The sequence below is a fragment of the Carassius auratus genome, chromosome 42 (genome assembly GCF_003368295.1).
Source record: "Carassius auratus strain Wakin chromosome 42, ASM336829v1, whole genome shotgun sequence".
In the NCBI taxonomy this organism is placed as follows: domain Eukaryota; kingdom Metazoa; phylum Chordata; class Actinopteri; order Cypriniformes; family Cyprinidae; genus Carassius; species Carassius auratus.
The window spans coordinates 4,441,387-4,465,589 of record NC_039284.1 but is presented as its reverse complement, the minus strand read 5'-3'; the positions used below and the strand labels follow the sequence as shown (position 1 = coordinate 4,465,589).

The 24,203-nt window shown below is 41.1% G+C and overlaps 1 protein-coding gene across 2 annotated transcripts in view; it reads left to right on the top strand.

Annotated features, from left to right (window-relative positions):
• The window catches only part of kif6 (kinesin family member 6), a 304,965-nt gene that overhangs the window by 4,841 nt on the left and 275,921 nt on the right, over positions 1–24,203 (top strand). For both annotated transcript variants that reach the window (XM_026229369.1, XM_026229368.1), the window contains exons 3-5: positions 1,472–1,546; positions 4,472–4,619; positions 4,781–4,890. In XM_026229369.1, coding sequence (XP_026085154.1) covers positions 1,472–1,546; positions 4,472–4,619; positions 4,781–4,890 — 333 coding nt within the window. The remainder of the gene's footprint in view (positions 1–1,471; positions 1,547–4,471; positions 4,620–4,780; positions 4,891–24,203) is intronic.

Genomic DNA, 24,203 nt, shown 5'->3' with positions numbered 1-24,203 from the left:
TAGTAATGTTTCCAAACTTTTGGTCTGTACTGTATATATAAATATTTTGGGTTACCTTATTCTGCATTTCAATAAAATGGACTGATGGCCATATGATGAGCCTTTTATAGTTAGCATCTGTGTTTTTGCTCAAAGCCTTTTATAGTTTATGGTAAAAAAAAAATAAAAAAATCTTACCATACGACAACAGAAAAGTTCATAATAAAATAAACAACATTTTTAATATTTGTTAACCAATCTTACTACATTAATATATTGCTAGTCCCGTTCTGTGGGTTAGTGAAGAGCAGCAGCCGGTGGAGAGCTTGGCTAATATAGTAGTTGATAGCAGCTTTACTCACCTGTTGTAAGCACCGCTACGAATGGCAATAACAAGAACAGACTCCAATACACCAATATAAAAGACATTGTTTATTAATTTGGTTTTCTTTACTATTTTAACGTTATGCAACATATGTCTGACATATTCTGTGATAAATAGGCAGGGAAGAATTATAAGATTAATTTACTTGGACTAATGTTAACTGACGTTATAACTTACCAGTTGATGTAATCACCGTCATGGCTCCAAAATACACCCTACAATGATAAGATTCACAAACTTTAACATAACAAAAATCGGATAGTGTAGCTCCTCTGATTGGCCCAAACTCTCTGATCTCTGAACAGTGCCCGCCATTGCCTCTACAGATGCACCTATCACTTTTGCACCATTTGTCACACAGATATGTGATGCAAAAGTGAGAACACGCGTAACTTGTCATTTGCACGTAAAAAACAGCTTTGATACTCGTAGCGGCAGATTCACACTGTTGTCATTATGCACTCGTGTTTGAGCTAGAAAAAGCATCCAAGGAAAAAAGTATATTTGTATGAAAACATTCTACAAGTGTGCAGATATAATTGCAAGAATGCACATATTGATTTGCGAATGTACAAAATTTGGCCGTGACTTCACATTTTTTATGCAGGTGAGTGGATGCGTTTGCACCATATTCACTGCAGCAATAGTAGCACAACATGTGAGCATACGAGTTTCTTGATTTGTGATTCATAGAATAGGATTTTCTGCACCTGCAGTGAAGCATTCAAGAAGATGTAACTATTGTGTTTACTGGTACACATGTGTGGCTATTCTCTACAACTACAAATTCCACTGTCACAGACGCTTAGTTATTTTGGACCAAAAGCACCTTCATACTCATTGCTGATACCTCATCCCATAACTATGGCATTAAAAGCTAATACTCATTATTATGTAAAATCACTTGGGACATTTCCTGTTTAAATAATAATAATAATAATAAATTGCTGTATAAATAACAACGTCTTGAAATATTTTAAAATGGAATTAGAGCAGATTAAGTGTTAGTTAGCATACAAATATGTGACCAAAGTTTAAGTAAAACCAAAAGTTGTTTTCATTTGTCTTTAAACAACCTATTTCCACTAAAATATTTCTTCACTACAGGTTTCAGAAGGTTTTTGACCAAACAGCCAGTCAAGAGGAAATCTTTGAGGCAATTGCAAAGCCTGTTGCTGATAAGTGAGTGAAATAAAATTTTCTTTGAACATTTCAGCTTGAAAGGCATGCTTTTGCAAGCATACGTTTCATAAATAAATGTTTATATTAACTGAGAAAACAATAGATATGTACTGTATACTTCTCAAAATGAAGAAAAAAGTATTTAGTATTACTTTAATTAGTAGGGCTGTCACAATTAGTAATTAGTAGGGCTGTCACAATATTAGGTTTTTCATATCACGGCTATTGTGGCCATAAGAATTCACAATATCGATATATCGTGATGTCTATAGAAACCTTGGGGGGGGGGGGGGTATCAGTTTAATTAATTTTTTTTTTTTCTTTGTTAATTGAATTTTTCTTTTTCACCCAACGAACATAAGGATACTGCTAAAACAAGGGCACAAGACTCTGGCTTTCTCTGTCATCTTTGAAGATTCTATGACATAAGAAGAGAGAAAATACTGTGAAGTTCAACAGTATGATGAATAAATATTAATCGTGACACTTTACAATAAGTTATCATTTGTTAACATTAATGTATTAACTAATGAATGAACAGTGAACAATGCATTGCACAATTTATTAATCTTTGTTAATGTTAACAAAAATAGAGTCATTTATTGTTCATGTTAGTCTACAGTGCATTAAAGGGTTAGTTCACCCAGATAGGAATTTTATGTAATTAATAACTTACCCTCATGTTGTTTCAAACCCGTAAAACCTCTGTTTATCTTTGGAGCACAGTTTAAGATATTTTAGATTTAGTCCGAGAGCTCTCAGTCCCTCCATTGAAGCTGTGTGTACGGTATACTTTCCATGTCCGGAAAGGTAAGAAAAACATCATCAAAGTAGTCCATGTGACATCAGAGGGTCGGTTAGAATTTTTTGAAGCATCAAAAATGCATTTTGGTCCAAAAATAGCAAAAACTACGACTTTATTCAGCATTGTCTTCTCTTCCATGTCTGTTGTGAGAGAGAGTTCAAAACAAAGCAGCTGGATATCCGGTTCGCGAACTAATCATTCAGTTCACCAAATCGAACTGAATCATTTTAAACGGTTCGCTTCTCTAATACGCATTAATCCACAAATGACTTAACCTGTTAACTTTTTTAATGTGGCTGACACTCCCTCTGAGTTAAAACAAACCAATATCCCAGAGTAATTAATGTACTCAAACAGTACACTGACTGAACTGCTGTGAAGAGAGAACTGAAGATGAACACTGAGCCGATTCAGATAACAAACAATAGACTGACTCGTTCAATGAGTGAAGAACCGATTGCATCAGTTTTTGGATCACCAGTAGTTCTTTCGGACAGTTTGATTCAATAAACCGGTTGAAGAAAACCGGTTCTTTTGCGATCGACATAATGGCGTCATTTGCGATGATTGCCCTTGATTCAAGCCTTCGGATTACCCGTGCTCATAACACTAGCACAGAATCAGTTCAGAATCAATCACCAAAAGAATCAGTTCAGTTCAGACCCCCTGTGTTTCGGTCTGCTTCACGCTGTATCATACATATGCAGTATCATCAGCTCCTCGGTTCACGAATCGGATTAATGCGTATTAGAGATGCGAACCGTTTAAAATGATTCAGTTCGATTTGGTGAACTGAATGATTCGTTCGCAAACTGGATATCCAGCTGTTTTGATTTGAACTCACTCTCACAACAGACACGGAAGAGAAGACAATGCTGAATAAAGTCGTTGTTTTTGCTATTTTTGGACCAAAATGTATTTTCGATGCTTCAAAAAACTGAGACTGAGAGCTCTCGGACTAAATCTAAAATATCTTAAACTGTGTTCCAAAGATAAACGGAGGTTTTATGGTTTTGAAACAACATGAGGGTAAGTTATTAATTACATAAATTTGCTATCTGGGTGAACAAACCCTTTAATGTTTACAAACAACTTGTGATTTTAATAATGCATAAGTAAATACTGAAATTAACATGAAGTAAGATTAATAAAGGCTGTGGAAATATTGTTCATTATTATTTATGTTATTTATATATGTTAACTAACCTTAACTATTGAACCTTATTGAAGAATGACAGCAGATGAGGCATTAAGTGGATGGCACTGAGACCAACTTAACATTTTACAGAGTTTAACGTAGAAATGTGGTCACTCAGTTTTTCAAGATCAGTTTTAATCATGTAATTGTTAATAGAATTGAACAAAGAGATAAACTGTTACTACTGTTGATTGCAAATACAAAAATAAGACGAGTAAAGAAAACGCAGTACTTATTGAAATAATCTTTAATATATAAAAAATAACAGAAAACCGCTGTTAACAGGTTAATATAACATTTACCATTCTATGACTATAATGGCAACTTTGATGAACCTGACTCTCCTCTGAGTAGCTGCGAGCGCTGCGTCTTCTTCTTGTATGACAAGGTGTCAGCATTAAAGGGTTAGTTCACCCAATAATCAAAATTGTCAAGAAATGACCATGAAATGTCAAGAAAGGTAAGAAAAACATCATCAAAGTATTCCATGTGACATCAGAGGGTCAGTTAGAATTTTCTGAAGCATCGAAAATACATTTTGGTCCAAAAATAGCAAAAACTCACACACCCGGAGCAGTGGGCAGCCAATTATGCTGCAGCGCCCGGGGAGCAGTTGGGGGTTCAGTGCCTTGCTCAAGGGCACCTCAGTTATGGTATTGCTGGCCCGAGACTCAAACCCACAACCTTAGGGTTAGGAGTCAAACTCTCGTAGGCCACGACTTACCCACAAAAAAAAAAAAAAAAAGGGTTTTCTAAATGCATAAATACAAATACAAAAACCTAATGCCATTTTAAATGTAATTTAAGCTTTTTATTACTCAGTTACATCTAAGTAATTATCTGTCAATTAATGTAACTTTATATACAGTACTAAACCACAGTGAGACACATAGCATATAGTTAACCTTGAACCTTTTGATAGTGTGCTGGCAGGTTATAATGGCACCATCTTTGCCTATGGCCAGACTGGAAGTGGGAAGACTTTTACAATTACTGGAGGTGCAGAGAACTACAATGATCGAGGGATCATCCCCAGAACTCTTTCGTACCTTTATCAGCATTTCAGCAAGGTCAGTAGACATTTTCATAATATTTCTCCTGAAGGGCATGTATTCAGCAAAAAAAAAAAAAAAAAGGTTAATGAATTAATCTTGGCTAGAATCAGGATTTAGCTGGTGAACTGTTTTGATCTTCCCTGGTATACCTTATTTAGTTCTTTATCTATTTGCAGGACAGCAGCATGATCTATACAACCCACATATCTTACCTGGAAATCTACAATGAGACTGGCTATGATCTACTGAATCCTCAACATGAGGCATCTCGTCTGGAGGACTTACCGTAAGTCTTTGTTTTGACCCTGACTAGTTTATTTAGTATTTCAGATCTGTAACAATCAGACCAGTGCTTCCCAAACTGTAGGCTGTGGCCCCCCGGTGGGCCGCAACGGTATTGCAGGAGGGGCGTGGTTAGGCTAAATCAGGGGTAGGCTAGGCAAGTTCGGTCCTAGAGAGCCGCAGACCTGCAGAGTTCAGCTTCAACCCTAATCAAACACACCTGAACAAGCTCATCAATACATTCAGGATTACTAAGATACAGGCAGGTGAGGTTTTTTTTTTTCAGGGTTGGAGCTGAAATGTGTAGGACTTCGGATCTCTAGGACCGAACTTGCCTACCCCTGGGCTAAATCAAAATATTAAAATAATTAAAATATTCTAATAGTTATACAATGTGATTTTCCACCCTCTTTATTAACTGTGTCGTCAGTGTTGGTATTGTATCAGACACTTGAACTTAAAGGGGGGGGGGGGGTGAAATGCTCGTTTTCACTCAATATCCTGTTAATCTTGAGTACCTATAGAGCAGTACTGCATCCTTCATAACTCCAAAAAGTCTTTAGTTTTATTATATTCATAAGAAAAAGATAGTCTGTACCGATTTTTCCCGAAAAAAACACGACCGGCTGGAGGCGTGACGTGTGGGCGGAGCTAAAGAATCACGAGCGCCAGTAGGCTTTTGCGTTGAGAGCGTTTGGAAGCTGTGACATTACCGTGAGGGAAAAACCATCATTCAAAACAAACCATGGCTTACAGTCAGATTCATCCGTTTATTTATGATCCATAATCAGATCCCGAGGCTGAAACTGAACGAGAGCAGCAGCAGCAATGGCTCGCTCCGAGCGGGGTTCGAACTTGGGTCTCCGATGGAAGGTGGACGCACTAACAAGGAGGCAGAGATATTTTAAGCAGTATTACTCACCGCCTGCGGTTCCAACACATGATCGTGACCCTTTTTCGTTGGGATTGCATCATCCTTAAGAAATAAACAATATGCAAATCCGTCGTCAAACTGGGCCTTGTTTGTAAAACAAGCATCTTCGAAATGCAGGGAACAAACAAAAACACTTGCACAACTCCGTCGATGCTCTGTAAAAATAAACTCCATCCACTGGTCCCTTAATGCTGTTTTTTTTTTTTTTGGTAATCTGTGCAGGGTTTTCTTGCCCTGGCAACCAAAAACACACTCCTTTTGTGACATTTCGCGACGCTCTCGCTCTGATCAGTGAAGTCTGTTGTGCTCTCAGTGCTCTGCTATACGGAGCGCGCGCTCTTCCGGCAGACGTGCCCTCAGGACCCTTATAATGAAATTCCGCTCCATCTAACGTCACACAGAGCCATACTCGAAAAAAACTTTCCGAAACTTGTGACAAACCGGAAGGAGTATTATGGGAACAAAAATACTCCTTCAAACGTACAACTTGATTTTTGAAACTTTGTCCATGTTTAGCATGGGAATCCAACTCTTTAACAGTGTAAAAAACTCAGTATGCATGAAATAGCATTTCACCCCCCCTTTAATATGAAAAACAAGCTCAAATGGAATTAACAAGGTTTTTGGCCGGCGAATGAGGAGATCTGCATTTTGTCTGTCAATAGAACAGCCGCCTCTGAGGAAGGTGCATCGGATTATACGCTTTCATCAACTTTTACAGGTTATATAACATCTATTGTTAATAAATATGGGTGATAGCTTTTCATGTTGTTTATCACATGTGGACAAAATCTCATGATATAAATGATTAGGCACTTATGCACAGGATCTTAAAACGTACAAAGTATGGTTAGACGGCAGATAACCTACTCTGCTCTTCAAACAAACAATAACATTAGCCTTTACAGACATAGTGTTTGAGTAAAGAAAACACTGTACTATTAAAAAATCAGTTTTTATTTATTTAACCTTGTATTGCAAAAAAAAAACAAAAAAACAGAGATCTGTCTCCTCCAGGCTTTGCACGGCACGTCAATCTGAATCGAGACGGCATGAAGGGACAAGGTTTCACTGAGAGCTGGAGGATTCAATGGTGTTACGAAGTTTTAATGACAAGCTCTTTGTAATTCTTATCATTGGTTAAATATTTTTAAAAACTCTCTGTTTTAAAATAATAAAAACTAATTATAATAGAGATATTAAGTTTGGATCATTTTACATGACACACCTGACTGGGCTACCAGAGGCATTGTGCCCATTTAAAGTGCCCCCTCAGATTTTTGAGCCGAGTGGATTTTGAATGCAGCTTCCAAAAGACAAAAAAAAAAAAAATTGGTGATTAATATTTTCTGTATTACAATTTGAATACATTCGCACCAGTGTGATTAGATCATTCAGTGTGTTGTATCATCAGCTGCTTAATTAAAATCTGCATTTGCTGGCTGGTGCCGGGCATAAGACAGAAGCGTTTGTAAAGCTCTGTGTCATAACCAATCACACACAATGCAGTTGAGCTTATGAATGCAATGACCAATCAAAGGTGTTCAGATGAGTCATCACTAAAATGCAGGTGTTCTTTTTCACTCGCTCACTGACTGAATAACTCTTTCTGACAAATTCTCTCATCAGAAACAACAAAGTACAAATATGTGTATGAATCTGTAAGATATAAATTTCATAGTGTACACAGCTTGAGTGATTTATTTTATTTTATTTTATAATTTTTTTTGGATCAATTTTTTAATGTTATTAACACAATAAATAACTTAAAATATCCATTCTGAATAAAACGCAAGAACATCAACAACAGACATATAATTAATTTGCATATTCCAATGAGAGAAATAAAAAAGTTTAAGTGATTTTGAGTTAAGTGTTGTGAGTTTTTAGGAGTGCTCCAACTAGGCTGTCAGTTAAAATTTTCTTTAATAATGTAACTTGGAATGTTTTTATTTGCAGTAACTTGCAATGTTAAATTCACATTAAATATAAAATCGTATTAAGAATATGTTATGGCATGACATCCATATCTGTTAATTAAGGCAGGTTAATTATATCCATATCTGTTAATTAAAGGAGCCGTATGTAGGATTGTGGCCTAAGCTGGTACTGCAATCACTATAAAAATACTGTAGAGCGGTGTATCCCCTCCCTCTATCCCCTGACTCGAGGTTGCCAGATGAGCTGCAGGATTCAGCAGAAACGTAGGCTGCATCAATGAGCTACCAATGGCAAGTGACGAACAGACGTACACATTTTTTTTCTTCTGTTAACCCTTTCGAGTCGATTAACGCATATATGCGTTTTGAGTCATTTTCTCCTGATAACCCCGAAAAGAACTTAAATTACACTCTCAGTTTTAATCGTACAGATAAGAGCAATACATCAATCGAATCTGTAAAGGGTCTAGTTTTTTTTGGATACAGACATAATAACAAAGAACCTTTGTGCACTTATAAATTAAAGATAACAAACAAAGTGCGCTGTCTGCAGTCTTTGTCTCTGCTGATCGTCATGTACAAACACGTCATTAAAATGAACTGTAACTCCGTGAATACTCAACGAAGAGACATGAGAGAGATATCTATAGAAAGCCTAAAATGTCTACTTTTAAACTAAACAAGTGCTGCCGAAAACAAATATTCTGAGATAAAGTAATCCATATGAAAACAACGCGATGTCTATTTTTCATATCTCCGCTCATTATATCTAATGTGACCACGCCCCCGCGCTTAACGCGCTATTCAGATTCAAACTGAAGCGCGCGGCTTGAATACGCCCACACAGAAGAAAAAGCAGTGAGACTGTTCTTCAAGTTTTTATTTTATTTTACTGTTTGCTTCGCGATGAGAGGAATAAGACATAATTCACCCCAAAAAGGTATGATGTGGTTGAGGATTTGAGAAATGGATTTCCTCAGAAAAAAGAATGAAGCACTTTATTCAACAGGGATCATAAACATGAGTAAGTCTCTTTTTATTTATTTGTACTAGTTTTCACATAAAGTGTAAACATTTTACTAGTCAGACTTTTTCCAAATACTTTTTCCAAACTATAATTCCTGACTAAATGTATAATCAAGTGAAACATTATGAAGTTTCAATAACAATATACAATACTATACCATTCAAAAGCTTGATGTAAATAATATAAATGTGACAAATAGAGATAACTCTAACAAATGTAAAAACAATGCAGTTCTTTCGATTTATTCCCCCTAAAAAAAACTGAAAAATATTCTCAGCTCTTTTCAACATTAATAATAATAATGATGATGATAATAAATGGGGTTTATTTGGTAGAAAATAAGATTGTTAAAAGGATTTCTGAAGGATTGTGTGACTGGAGTAAGGATGCCAAAAAATTTGTTTGAAAGTAAGCTTTGATTGTCCCTAATAAACTGTTTAACTGCTCCCCCAAGTGGATATTAAATTATGTTATGGGATAATTAAATATATTCTTAATGAACTACAAACATAAAATTATATACTTTTATTTTGTTCTCACATTCTTTCTTGTAAGTCCTCCCTCAGAGTGGCACAGTTGAATGAGAGGCTCATTATGCAGCTCATTATGCAGGCCTTTGTCTTCTCAGGTGTAAATCACAATGATATTCATGATAGTTGACGCCTACTCGCATATGACTTTTACCAACAAAAAGTGTCTTAGAAAATTTAAATCAATATATTGTTTTCTGTGAATGAGTAAACAAGATGATTTTCACATAATTTAGAAAGAAAAATTCTAGGCTACAAGCTCCAGTTCTCAACTTTTCCGGCAACCAATTTTATGTATGTGTTTTATTGCCTTATTCAAGTGACTTAACATTTTTTGTTTTTCACTAACCATGCATAACATTTTTTTTCTCAAAAATACAATCATGTACATGCATGCATTTCACATATTATTATAGCACAGTTTGTGCTGATTACAGTGATATTAGACTTTACCCATTTAGATATTTATAAGAAACTGAAAAAAGCACAAATATCAGAGCATGACAAAACTTCTCCAGGCCCCAAAAATACCCTTAGACTCCAGAGGGTTAATTATGTTTATGCTTCATGAGAGATATTTCGATAAGTAATTATGTATTTTAAACCAAGTATCTTAGGTTGACTGCCCTCCGCCAAGAGGACAATGAAGTGGGTGCCCTGGCTCAGGTGTTCTGGTCCCTGGCCGAGGGCATGGGCTACAACGACGCGGCCCTTAAAGACTATTTCAATGGCGGGCTGGATGATCCAGTGTCTCAGGAGGAGATGGCGCGGTTAGAGACATTGGAATTCTGGGAATTCCTGCGCTACCTGCAGCATCGGTGTCGGTGGGATGCCCCAGCCACTCCTGTCTCTTCCGGCGGGGTGGTCGTCAGCCCAGCACCACTGCCCAGGATGGCTACCAGCCAAGCGCCACAGCACAAGATGGCCGCTAACCCAGCGCCAATGCCCAAATTGGCCACCGATCCAGCGCCACAGCCCAAGATGGCCGCCAGCCCAGCGCCACAGCACAAGATGGCTGTCAGCCCAGCGCCACAGCCCAAGATGGCCGCCAGCCTAGCGCCACAGCACAAGATGACTGTCAGCCCAGCGCCACAGCACAAGATGGCCGTTAACCCAGCGCCAATGCCCAAATTGGCCACCAGTCCAGCGCCACAGTACAAGATGGCCGTCAGTCCAGCGCCACAACCCAAGATGGCCACCAGCCTAGCGCCACAACCCAGGATGGCCGCCAGTCTAGCGCCGCTGCACAGGATGACAGTCACAGCTGACCCTCTGAAGTCGAGTCAGGTTCCAGTGAACTCTCCATAGTCGAGTCAGGTTCCAGTTGACCCTCCAGAGTCGAGTCAGGTTCCAGTTGACCCTCTGGAGTCGAGTCAGGTTCCAGTTGACCCTCCGGAGTCGAGTCAGGTTCCAGCGAACTCTCCAGAGTCGAGTCCGGTTCCAGCGAACTCTCCAGAGTCGAGTCGGGTTCCAGCGAACTCTCCGGAGTCGAGTCGGGTTCCAGCGAACTCTCCGGAGTCGAGTCGAGTCCGGTTCCAGCGAACTCTCCGGAGTCGAGTCGGGTTCCAGCGAACTCTCCGGAGTCGAGTCAGGTTCCAGCGAACTCTCCGGAGTCGAGTCAGGTTCCAGCGAACTCTCCGGAGTCGAGTCAGGTTCCAGTGAACTCTCCGGAGTCGAGGTTGGTCACCGTTGACCTTTCAGAGTCAAGTCAAGTCACTGGTGATTTTCAAGGACTGAGTCAAATCACTGGTGATTTTCAAGGACTGAGTCAAGTCACTGGTGATTTTCAAGGACTGAGTCAAGTCACCGGTGATCTTCATGAACAAAGGCAAGTCACCTCTGATCTTCATGAACAAAGGCAAGTCACCTCTGATCTTCATGACAAAAGGCAAGTCACCATTGATCTTCATGAGCAAATACAAGTCACCAATGATCTTCATGTACGAATACAGGTCACCAATGATCTTCATGAGCAGTGTCAGGGCAGCACCGATCTTCTGGAGTCCAGTAAGGACACCAGGGGATTACCAGAGTTTAGTCGTCCCGTTGGTCCGGCCGCACGGAGGTCTGCTCCGCCTTGGGGGGCTCTGGTCCTGACCACATGGCTGTGGTTCTCTGCTCCGCCCTGGGGGCCTTCCGCCCTGACAACACGGTTGTGGTGGTCTTCCGCTCCGCCCTGGAGGACTCACGGTCTGTCTGAGTCTGTGTTACGGAGTCCTTGTTTGAATGTTAATTCATGTCCGTCAGTTCTTGCCTTGCCTTGCCTTGTGTTCGTGTCTTGTTTATGTGGATTGATGTTTTGGTTTCAACCCCTGTCTGGACTGTGTATTCTCTTCAGATTACCCCTTAATAAATGACTTACCTGCAATGGGTTCTCTCTCCTCGTTTCCTTGTATCACCGATCGTGACAAAAATAAAATGGATATCTGAATGCCTTATATTTTATTTTATGTATTTCATTTTATTATTTTATCTGTTATGCATCTTTTAAGCAAAAGCAATTTTCTATTTGTGAATTCTGTTCATCAACAATGGAAATAAAACATTCTGATCCTGATTCTCAAAACAACAGAGAAATGTTAGTTAGCTTTAATGGCTTTGACACACATGTAGGTTTAGCTAGCTAACATACCCTTGTATTTGAACAAAATTGCTACTCGCAATAGACAATAATAGACCATAACATATGAAAGGGAATGACCAGCATGATTGGTCCACAAGGCGGTGCTGGTTGCATTTGAGGTACAGGTCATGGGGTTTCTCAGATTTTGCTTGAGCATTAGCCTCGATAGTAGTCGTGTCTCCTTCATTGCGTATTTTTATATTTTGAATGTATCCCTCCACTGCATACTGTAACCCCTTTTGCCTCGATCTGGAGGATATCGCGGAGGTATTGCTCCAAAAAAGGTCACTGACACGCACTGGTATACCTCTCCCCGACATGGAAATATGTCGCGCTGGTCGTGTTTGACCATTTGTTTGTCGGCGGTAGCAACAGTAACTAAGGGGGGCGGGGCTCGGCGAAAGGCTAATTACGTTTCAAATTGCCATAATGGGCGTGGTAATGTTGTTTTCCTCAGCGTCTCAGCATAATGACAGGGAAACAGGCTCCTGTAATGCATTGCTAATGTTAGCATACGTCCATGTGAGCTAACGTTATGTTACTTTGCACAAACATGCATAACTTTGTTCGAATGTCATGAATATATGAAATGTCCATTGACATCAAGTACAAGTTAGCCAAGCATAGATTAATCTTACCTGTCCAGGTGAAAATTAGCAACGTTGGCGTCTGTGTTCAAATTCTTCTCCATTTTCAGCCGTCTCCATCTTTCAAAAGCATCTCCAATACAAATTCTGGTTTTATTTCGGACTTTTTCACAACGAATTTCTGAATTATAACGAGGTCTTTTTGATTTAGTAACATTAGACATTTTTATCCGACTGGAGTTAGGGTAGGTTACAGCAAAGCTGGCAACACGGATCCCGAAACACTACTGACTTTGTGATTGGTAGATAGGTGGAGGGAGGCGCGTCAGGCCAAAACACAAAATGACAACATCAACATCAGTTGAGGGCTGCAAGTCCACTTTTTAAACGACAATATCCTGGTCGGACTACTGTTGTCAGTGATATAAGTATTTGAAATTAACATGATTTCTTAATGTCTAGTGACACATCAGGGCCATTTTATGATTAATTGAAATAGATTTCTTACATACAGTTCCTTTAACAGGCAGGTTTTTTATGCATATTACATTATTATGTTACTTTGACCATCGCCCACTATAGATCATAATCTATAAAGGTGAGAATTAATATATTTCATAATAATTCAGGTAAATAAAATAATAATAATAATAAATGAGGTTTTATTAACAAAGTTCGGGAGGAGCACATTCAGATAATTAACCCTTAAGGCGCCAGGGTTTTTTGGAAAAAATGTTGTATTCTGACATCAAGATTTCAAAAGCTTGTGGCTTGAAAGGGCTTAAAGATAGAGATCTACTGTCAATTAGAAAAATGTTTGGCATGATTGAAAGTTTATGTGGGGTGTAAATATACTAATCTAATTTGCATATTATGACGTCACCAGGGGCGGCTATCTCGAATTTCATAATATTCAGGAAATATTAGATATTGAATTGATGTTTGAACATATTTGCATGTTTTTGTGTGTGTGTGTGTGTGTGTGTGTGTGTCTTTTTGAATCCTCATTCCAAATTATCAGAAAAGAGGAAGCCAACAATAAAACAGCAGAAAGTACTAAATTATTACTATATTACTACACTATATAGTAGTAAAACACGTGAACAGTAGCCTACTTTTTGATCAGTTCATCAGTAATATTCAGGAAATAATAGATATTGAATGGATTTTTGAATATATTTGTATGTTTTTGTGTGTGTGTGTGTGTGTGTGTGTGTGTTTGTGTCTTTTTTATCGTCATTCCAAATTATCAGAAAAGAGGAAGCCAACAATAAAACAGGAGAAAGTACTGAGGAAGTAAACATCACCAGGGATGCACCTTTGCATTCCGCCGGTCCCACGACCATCCCTCCTACGCCGGACGTCGCACCTGAAACCCATCAAAAAAAAACATCAAATGTAATAATCTTCAATCCGCCCTCATAGAACCTGAAGTTGTAAACAAACTAATCTGCTGGATTTTGGCAAACAACTACGCCATCATGACCTCATTCACCTGCTAGACGATTTTTTTATAATCTCACCTTCCAATGCCATCCCAGCCGCGCACATCCTCACAGTCCAAAAAGTTTTTTTCTGTGCAAGGAATTTCTATTGCAGAGGAAAAAACCATGAGCCCTGCAACATCCATTGAGTTCCTAGGAATTAATTTGGATTCAGACAAATTTCAAGCATCCCTGCCCAAAGAGAAAATTGACCGAATAATTCTCATCTCTTCTACTCTCCTTGAAAAATCTAATTGTTCAAAACACGAACTCTTATCCCTGCTCGGACATTTAAACTTCGATATGGGCATCATTCCACAGGCCCGCCCTTCATATCTTCATATCTTCATATCACTCGTGTCCTCTGTCCACTCGCTAGAGGACCTCACTTCCATAACTCAAGCATGTTGTGACTAGGGGTGCTCCGATCACAATCGGCCAATCGTTAATGTGCATCTCGTCAGTAAAGCCGGTTCTCTAATCAGCGGTTAATTCCATCAGGTGCGTGATTTCACATAGAGCAGCTGTTACTACACAGCGCCGTTGTTAACTGAGAAGATGCGCCAAAAAATGCTGAAAATGAAGTGGATTTGCGCATCTTCTCTATTAACAATGGCTCTGTGTAGTAACAGCTGCTTTATGTGAAATCACGCACCTGATGGAATTAACCGCTGATTAGATAACCGGCTTTACTGACGAGATGCGCATAACGATCGGCCGATCGTGATCGGAGCACCCCTAGTTGTGACAAACTCAGGCTATAGTTAACATTTTTAAACCAGTGGAATGGCCTGTCATTTTTCTACAACAACCTCGTTTCATCCCCGACCGATATCAAACTGTACACAGACGCCGCCCCCTCAATCGGTTTCGGGTTATTTTTTCAAGGTCATTGGTTGGCGGCTCCATGGCCACCGCAGCTCCAGGACTTATCTCAATCCTCAGCTCTATTCGAGCTTAACCCTCTCGTAGTAGTAGATTTTCTGTGGGGGAAAGAATGGGCCGCTAGTGGCATTTTAGTGCATTGTGACAACGACGCAACAGTGCATTGCATCAAAGGCTGTTCCCATTCTCCTGCTCTAATGCCACTCTTAAGGCATCTCACCTGGATTTCACCTTGCGACCAATTCATCATAATTTTTAAACACATCTCTGGGTCAGAAAACCAAATCGCTGACTCCCTGTCTCGTTTTCTGTTTCAGAAATTCAGGACGCTGGCTCCAGAGGCGGATCAATAATCAACTCCAGTACCTCGCTATTCAGAACTAATATTCCCCTAACCCACCCGTTAAAACCCCTGCTTGACGCATCGTTCGGCACTATCTTCCAAGCAGTTTCTCCCAGGACCCTCCAATCCTATGTTGGAGTTTTAAAACATTCCATGTCTCTTCTAACATGCCTTTCCCTGATTTTTCTTTTCTTTCAGTCACCTCTTTTATTTTCTATCTAATAGCATTTAGGGTCTTCAAGTTGGGTCCATCAAAGGTTACTTGGGTGGCATCCAGTTTTTCCGTTAATTGATGTATGGCGGTCCTTCCTCTAAGATAAACAATTCACAAACCTCCCTCCTGATCAGAGGGATCCAAAGATCCCAGCCCACCCGTCCCGATGCTAGGCAACCCATAACGCTAGACATTCTCACCAAATGTATTTACGCCCTCCGCACAGGCTAGCAGCCCATCAGTACTGCTCACACACTCAATGCCATCTTTATCTTAGCCTTTTTTGATTTTCTTAGATGCTCGGAACTCGACATCACTTTCAAATTCAACCCAAAAATCCACCCCACCATCTCAGACTTATCAGTACTAGATGGTGAAACAATTCCATATTTGATCAAACAGTAAAACCGACCAAACCAAAAAAGGTAATTTCATCTACTTTTTTAACATCTCATCGACAATCCAACCATACCAGTCAATTCTAGCATAATTGCAATAACTCTCAGGCTAAATCTCCTCTGGAACCCCTATTCAAACTGTGACACGTTTTTGGTTCCAGAGACACCTCAAATATGTTCTCCAACAGTCAGGCATTCCAGTAGAGAATTTTTCAAGTCACTCATTCAGTATCGGGGCAGCAATTTCAGCAGCCCAAAAAGGTCTCTCCCAACAGCAGATCCAAGCCCTTGGGAGAAGATCCCCAGATGCTTTCCATATCTATACCATTATCAACCGATTCCACATTAAGAAAGCCCACCAAACTCTTATTGATAAAAAAAAAGCATTTAGTCTTACAGCTGACACAGCAAGAACTTTCCCGGTAGAGCACTTACGTTTCTCTTTAGTCCAGCGAGCATTTGGTCTCAAAGCGGATGCAGCGAGAACTTTCCCGGTAGCGAACTTACATTTTCTCTTTCCTCCAGCGAGATTTGGTCTCACAGTGGACGCAGTGTGAGAAAATCTCACGGTCAACCACTCATTTTTCTCTTTCCATTTTCTCTTCTTGTGCAGCAAACATTTGGTCTCACAGCGGATGCAGCGAGAACTTTCCTGCTAGAGCACTTACGTTTTCTCTTTCGCCCAGCGACTGAAAAAAATTTTTTTAGAGCCATCTCTTTACCCTGGCTTACACATAACACACTAATATGCTTCTAATATCCAAATCCGTTAAAGGACTTTTAGGCTGCATTAATTTGTTAAACCAGAACCGGGAACACTTCCAATAACACCCAATGTACTTGCTACATCATTAGAAAAATTGCATCTAATTTTTGTCTGTTTCTCTCTTATTTCGAGGTCACCGTAGCCACCAAATTGTAACGGTGGTGGCCTTGTCTCAAAATATAACACAAATCTAATACCTCCCCACAATTTTTTTTTTTTTTTAATCACTTCTTAAGCAGGAATCGAACAGAACATCCTAACCGCCAGACTACACCTTACTCTTAGTGATGACTGCACGCAGACTTTAGTTGGCTTTCTGACTGAAAGCCAAGCTGGCAGCACGGGTGGCCAAAGTGACTCCTAATTGAATCTGGTTTCTCCCAAGGGCTTTTCTCCATTCTGTCACCGATGGAGTTTTTGTTCCTTGCCGCTGTCGCCTCTGGCTTGCTTAGTTGGGATCAATTATACGTGATATCGTTGACTTGATTGCAAAGGAGTACACAGATACTATTTAAACTGCACTGAGATGATGACATCACTGAATTCAATGATGAAGTGCCTTTAACCTGTTAGCCTGCACCCCGACGCCCGCGTCCTCAATGCCCCTCAACTCGCACGTGTAAGTGTTTACAAGTAGATTAAATGAAACAGGACAAATTTAATCTCGACAAACTATATATCATTATAAAGATCTAAGCCTCAAGCATCGACGACAGGTCGCTGTTTTTCAATGGAAAGCTTATTAAGACTGTATTTGCTACATTTGTGTAAGCAGTACACATAAAAACATGAATAATGGAAATGCAGTACATACCAGATTAGTCGTAATAACGATTAATAAACACATCCACAGCTGTAAATCCCGGTTTATTTAGAAAGGCAAGGTTCCACCGAATGACATCTCATGGAGCACGTTCGGTCCAACAAAGCAATTATGTTGTAATATGGATCATAATTCCTTTCTTTTCGTTTCAGTTATTCAGCGACAGGACTGCTTGTGTCCGTTATGGAATAACTCACGCTAAGAAACTGCTTCTTGGTAGTAAAAAAACGGCATGGTTTTGCAGCGTATAGTATCACAAACAGAATGAGACGATCCACCAAAAAAAAGTGAATGAAAGATAGTATATTTGAATTCTGGCACTTGTCAGCTGATGGAGGCATAACTTCTAGCGATCACCTTTTTCTTTGTTTTATTTTTCAATAGTTTTGTGTGTGAGAGTGTGTTTTATGTTGAATGTGAATGTATCTGCATGATTACCATCTGTCTGAGTACAAATCAGCGCACATCAGCTCGCTATTACTGTATGATCACGGCTATCAAAGCGAACACGTCTATATGAATAGAGAAGTAAATTATTTACTTTATGGTGCATTTGTATTGTATTGTATCCATCTGTATAAGTGGCCATCGGCACATCGCACCTATTTGCATTGTAATTCATTGTAAATGCTGAATTTCTAGCAATCTCTGGATTTTCTGTAATTGGCACACATTTTTTTTTTATTTTATTATTATTCTTATTTTTCTTACTACAATTATTCTTATTGAATTTTTCTAGTGCTCAAATAAATCACTTATATTATGTCTTAGTTTCTGTCTAGTGCTTTATTATTGAAAAAAAAAATATGCATTGGTATGTTTAATGACTAAATAATTTGTAGAAGCCTTCAATACAGTTGGTAAATATTTTTTAATGTTGGGGGGGTGGGGCGTGTAGACAAAGTCTCTTAAAAATATTTTTTTTATGTGTAATTTTTCATTATGTCTTATTCAGATTTGAAATAGAAATGCATGAGACATGTGACTTTCAAACCATTGCTGTTCTAGATTGCTCCAGGACTGATTTCATGTATTTTTATATCAAATAAAAAAATATAAAAAAAAAAAAAAAAAATCAAGGCATTTTAGTGTCTATAACTTTTAATATTTTTGAGCATTATAAAATCTGGTTGATAAAAAGTAAAGCCCAAAGTGTCTTCTTTCCAAAGACACCAAAATTATATTTGTAACACTAGGGTGTAATGATATCACCAACCGAACCGAAAGATCGCGATGCACCACCCACGATACGAATCGCGGAACTCTCATGGCATACCGCGGTACTCTCACGCCTCCTGCTGCCCATTGTTGAGGTTAATGTCACTTATCTCTTACTAACAAATCTATTAGTTTAATCAATTTTATTTCCATACATTTTATTAAATTGTATTGGTAATGACTAAAGAGCTTTTTAAACGCTGTTCTAAATATTATATTCCAAAGTTACTGTTTTCCAAGTGCACGTCATGTCACGTGACTTGGGAGTGAGCGTCACACTCGGTTACTACTGCATACGCAGGATGGCTGCTCCGCCATGAGATTGCAGATCCCACGGACACATTTAAGTGTCTTGTTTGGTAACATTTTGGTTTTCCAGTGGAGTACAAGAATGGAATTTGTGTCGTAGACAAAGCACACACAATCTGTCTTAACTGTTTCTCAAAACTTACTTGTATGACAGGAAACACGTCTAACATGAAAGCGCATCTCCGGAGACATCACCCCAACATTAATATTAGCGGCACACGTGAGAAGCCTCAAAAACAGGGACACTAACTCAGACACATAGGCAATAGGTGTTTTCATGGCACTAGATAATGCAGCAGTTTTCCGTTGTTGAGAATGATGGATATCATTCATAACTCATACAAAAATGAACCGACACTCAGTGAAAACATGCCTCACAGAAATAATAAATATATCTATAGAAAGCTGTAAATGACTACTTAACGAAATAAAACAAATCTAAAACAAAAACTCTCATTATAATCATAATCTGTGAAGATCTTCTCGACGCATCTAATGAGGAAATCGCGAGACAGGCAACTTCATCCTTGCGACACAGACTCAGAAAACGCTAGTTTATTAGTAAATAATTGAAATATCTCCATACTATTTACCAGTCACATTTATGGTAATTACTTTTGCCGGTGCTTTGCGGCAAGCTTGAGCCTATTGCTTGTATTGGAACGCAGAACTGTTCAGCTGCGCTGCTGCTGCGGGACACTAAACACTGTCGAGTCGCTCTTCACGCAGTAGCGCGGTCTCGCGTTGTTTCCACCAGCACGGCAAATTTGTTTCATCACTTATTAATGGATGTCTAAAATATAAAAGTAAGGAGAAGTATAAAACAGTCAGTAGGCCCGGCCCGCGTCTGAACTATGACGTTAAATTTGGTCACAGAGAAGCAGTTAGATGTGGCATCCAGCAGTGATGATCCTCCAGCAAAAAAGGCACCAATCTCTGAACTGTTTGGAAAGTTATTTCCAGTGGAGCCGGCACTCCTGGGGCCTGTTCTTCGTACGTTGCTTATTACATCTGAGATCAAATGACACATCCAAGATGATATCATCGTGCTAATCCTGATCCGGCTAATTGGGTTCTTCGAACACACCTGCTGTGTATGATTAGTATCGCTGGATTGAGTTATCTGACATAATTGCGCATTCATGTGTTGTCTTAAAAGGGGATATGTATCGATACTCAAAACCATGATCAGCAGTGCAGCGATTGGCTGGTGGCAAGACGGCAATGTAATGACGTCAAATAATTTAAAATGACACCTAACGACTTTTATAATGAAACAGCCAAGCAAACAAAACTACATAAATGTTATAATAGATACATGAAACATATAATAGATACATATTTTTATTTTATTAGAATTTTTTTCATGATTCCCAATAATTTATATTCGCAATTTATAATAGTTGTGCAGTCTTTACATTTTTATTTCAATGTAGAAATTATCTATTCATTTCTGTGACGGCTCGTAAGAGAGGAGGAAGCAATTGCAGGTAATTAGAATGGTTGTTTATTGATGGTAGAAAATACAGCGAAACTGAAGGATGAAGGCACAGTCCAGGATGTGGACAATGGTGACGGAAGGTCTACAGTGGCGTGAGAAGTGCTGGATGGTGAAGTCGGTGGTGACGGTGTGGACGGTCAATGGATGAAACCAGGAAGTGACCGGAACACTCACACGAAGACGACAACACGAACACAATCCAGAACACTAACACGGGAGACGTGGTCCAGGTGCGGTGACACCTCTGGACTAGTGCGTGTGCGGAGGGGACCGAAACCTCGGATTCCGTACTGACAAAATTAGGTGGTTGGTACCCTAAACTACACTTAAATGGAGACATGCCCGTAGATGACACTGGCAAAGAATTGTGTGCGTACTCCACAATTGAGAGTTGCTGACACCAGGACGAAGGATTATTGGAAGCCAAACATTGCAAAACCCTTTCGACATCCTGATTGGCTCGCTCGGTTTGACCATTGCTCTGGGGATGGAACCCGGACGAAAGACTAACAGTCGCTCCTAACAATTTACAGAATTCTCGCCAAAATCTGGACACAAATTGGGGACCCCTGTCAGAAACCACGTCTGTCGGAAGGCCATGTATACGGAAGACGTGGTCAATGACAGCTACCGCTGTTTCCTTGGCTGATGGCAATTTGGGCAAGGGAATGAAATGAGTCGTCTTCGAGAACCGGTCCACTACGGTTAAAATCACCGTATTGCCCTTAGAGGGCGGGAGGGCGGTAATGAAATCTAGCGAGATGTGGGACCAGGGTCTCGAAGGGACAGACAGCGGTAAGAGTAACCCCTCTGGAGGTCGATTGGAAGTCTTCCCAATAGCGCAAACCGAACAAGCCAAGACGAAGTCGTGGACGTCACGAGCCATACCAGGCCACCAAAATCGTTGCATGACTAGAAACCTAGTTCTACTAACCCCTGGGTGACAAGCAACACTGGAACAATGACCCCACTGGAGAACGTCTGACCGTAACCCCTCCGGCACAAACAATCGGTTCGGTGGGCAACGAGCCGGGGGCGTTACCCCTTCTAAGGCAGTCAAAACCTTCGATTCGACCTCCCATCTGAGCGCGGAGATAATGATGGTCCCCGGTAAAATGGGCTCGGGAGTAGCAATACGATCGGAACGCTCAAAAAGACGGGATAAAGCATCGGGTTTGATGTTTTTGGAACCCGGCCGGTAAGAAAGTGTAAAATCGAAACGACCGAAAAATAATGCCCACCGAGCCTGCCTGGAGTTAAGTCTTTTGGCGGTTCTAATGTATTCGAGATTCTTATGGTCCGTCCATACAATGAAGGGTACACCCGACCCTTCAAGCCAGTGACGCCATTCTTCCAGTGCAAGTTTGACTGCCAACAACTCTCGATTACCAATGTCATAATTAACCTCCGCAGGGGATAAACGGTGAGAATAATACGCGCAAGGATGAACCTTTTCGTCTGAGGATGCGCGCTGGGACAACACTGCTCCTACCCCCACCTCTGACGCGTCGACCTCCACTATGAATTGACGTGAGCGATCAGGGGTGACGAGAATGGGAGCCGAAACAAAGCAGCTCTTCAGTTTGGTAAACGCAGCCTCGGCTGCATCTGACCACCTGAACGTCAATCTAGGGGAGGTCAAAGCGGTCAGAGGCGTGGCTAGTTGGCTGAAATTGCGAATGAAACGCCGGTAAAAATTGGCGAACCCCAGAAATCTCTGCAGGGGAACACGAGAAACTTGGGGGACGGAAAAAAAGGACTCCATGAAACAGAATGGAAACCAGTACATATGGACAGGTGATGACGATGAAAGTGAAGACAGCTGAGTGCAATTAACAGGTGTGCAATTAACCATGATGAAGGGACAAGGCTTGTTGGAAATGTAGTGCCTGCAGTGGGGTGCCTATGGGAAAGTGAGACCACTAGTGGACACCCAGGGAAACACAGAGCAGACACTGTGACATTTACCCCTTCCTCTACGGAGCAGCTACCAGATGCTCCACCTGAACATAATAACAAACCAAGGAACACAGAGACCAGGAGGGAGGTGGACTGGTGGATGATGAGGGGGAGGGATGGAGGTCCAGGTCCATAGAGGGAAACAGAGAGAAAACAAAACAGCAACAACAAAACACAAGGCCAGGAGGGAACAGAAAGTTCAGGGGCCCAGGGCCGAAAAGACAGGGCAGGAATCCAGGGTGGAGCAATGTGGAACTGGAGCTGTGCGGTCGAGACAGAAGCCCACCAGGGCGGCGCAGAAGACCACCACAGCCGTGCGATCGAGACAGGAGCCCACCAGGGCGGCGCAGAAAAACACCATAGCCTTGCGGTCGAGACAGAAGCCCACCAGGGCGGTGCAGAAGACCACCACAGCCATGTGGTCGAGACGGGCCCACCAGGGTATCGCCAAAGACCACCACAGTGGGATCGATGGCACAGGAGAGCAAGTCTCGTTAGGTAAACCTGAAATAGAGCACATGAACAGTTTAATGATGGCCTCCGTGGCCCTGCGGAGATGGTAGATGGTCTCCATGGCCATGGCAGGGCAGACGCTGAGTTCCTGGATGGCCTCTGTGGCCATGACAGGATAAGTCGAGCACCCAGGGAGTTCGGCTGAGATGTGACGAGGCTCTCGAAGTTCTTCAGAGCCATGGAGAGGCTCTGGTAGTTCAGTAGAGACATGGAGAAGCTCTGGTAGTTCAGCAGAGACGTGGAGAGGCTCTGGTAGTTTAGCAGAGACGTGGAGAGGCTCTGGTAGTTCAGCAGAGACGTGGACAGGCTCTAGTAGTTCAGCTGAGACATGCAGAGACTCTGGTAGTTCAGCCGAGACGTGCAGAGACTCTGGTAGTTTAGCAGAGACGTGGAGAGACTCTGGTAGTTCCGTGGTGTTTTGACTGGATTCAGGAAGATCGACGGTGACTTGACTTTGCTCATGAAGATGATTGGTGACTTGACTTTGCTCATGAAGATCAACGGTGACTTGCCCTTGATCATGAAGACCATCGGTGACTTGACTTTGCTCATTAAGAACACTGGTGACTTGACTTTGCCCATGATCGACACTGGTGACTTGACTTGACTCCTGGGGTCTATCTGTGGTAGTGCTTAACTCATGAGTGTTAATGGTGACTTGACCTGATTCTGGAGTGTTAATGGTGACTTGACTCGACTCTGAAGTGTTAATGGTGATTTGACTCAACTCTGGAGGGTCAACGGGAACCTGACTCGACTCTGGAGCGTCAACGGGAACCTGACTCGACTCTGGAGGGTCAACGGGAACCTGACTTGGCTCTGGAGGGTCAACGGGATTCTGACTCGGCTCTGGAGGGTCAACGGGAACCTGACTCGACTCTGGAGGGTCAACCTGACTCGACTCTGGAGGTTCACCTGTGGCTGCCATCTTGTGCAGAGATGCTGGGATGGCGGCCATCATGCGCAGTGTCTGGAGACACCGGTCTAGAGTCGGCCATCCCACCTGGAGAGACAGGTGTTGCTGGGATATCCCACTGAGACCGATGTTGCAGGTTCATTACGAACCCCCAAAAATCAAAGATCTCCAGCCCATCTATCTCCCGCTCAGGCATAGGGTTGTCTAGCCAGGTGTTAAAAAGGTCTTTCAGTGCCTCATCATTGTACCCCATGCCTACCGCCATAGTCCAGAACACTTGCGCTAAACCACCCACCTCACTTCTCTTTTGATGGAGGGTGGTTAATCTTTGGAATCTCCCTCCCTGC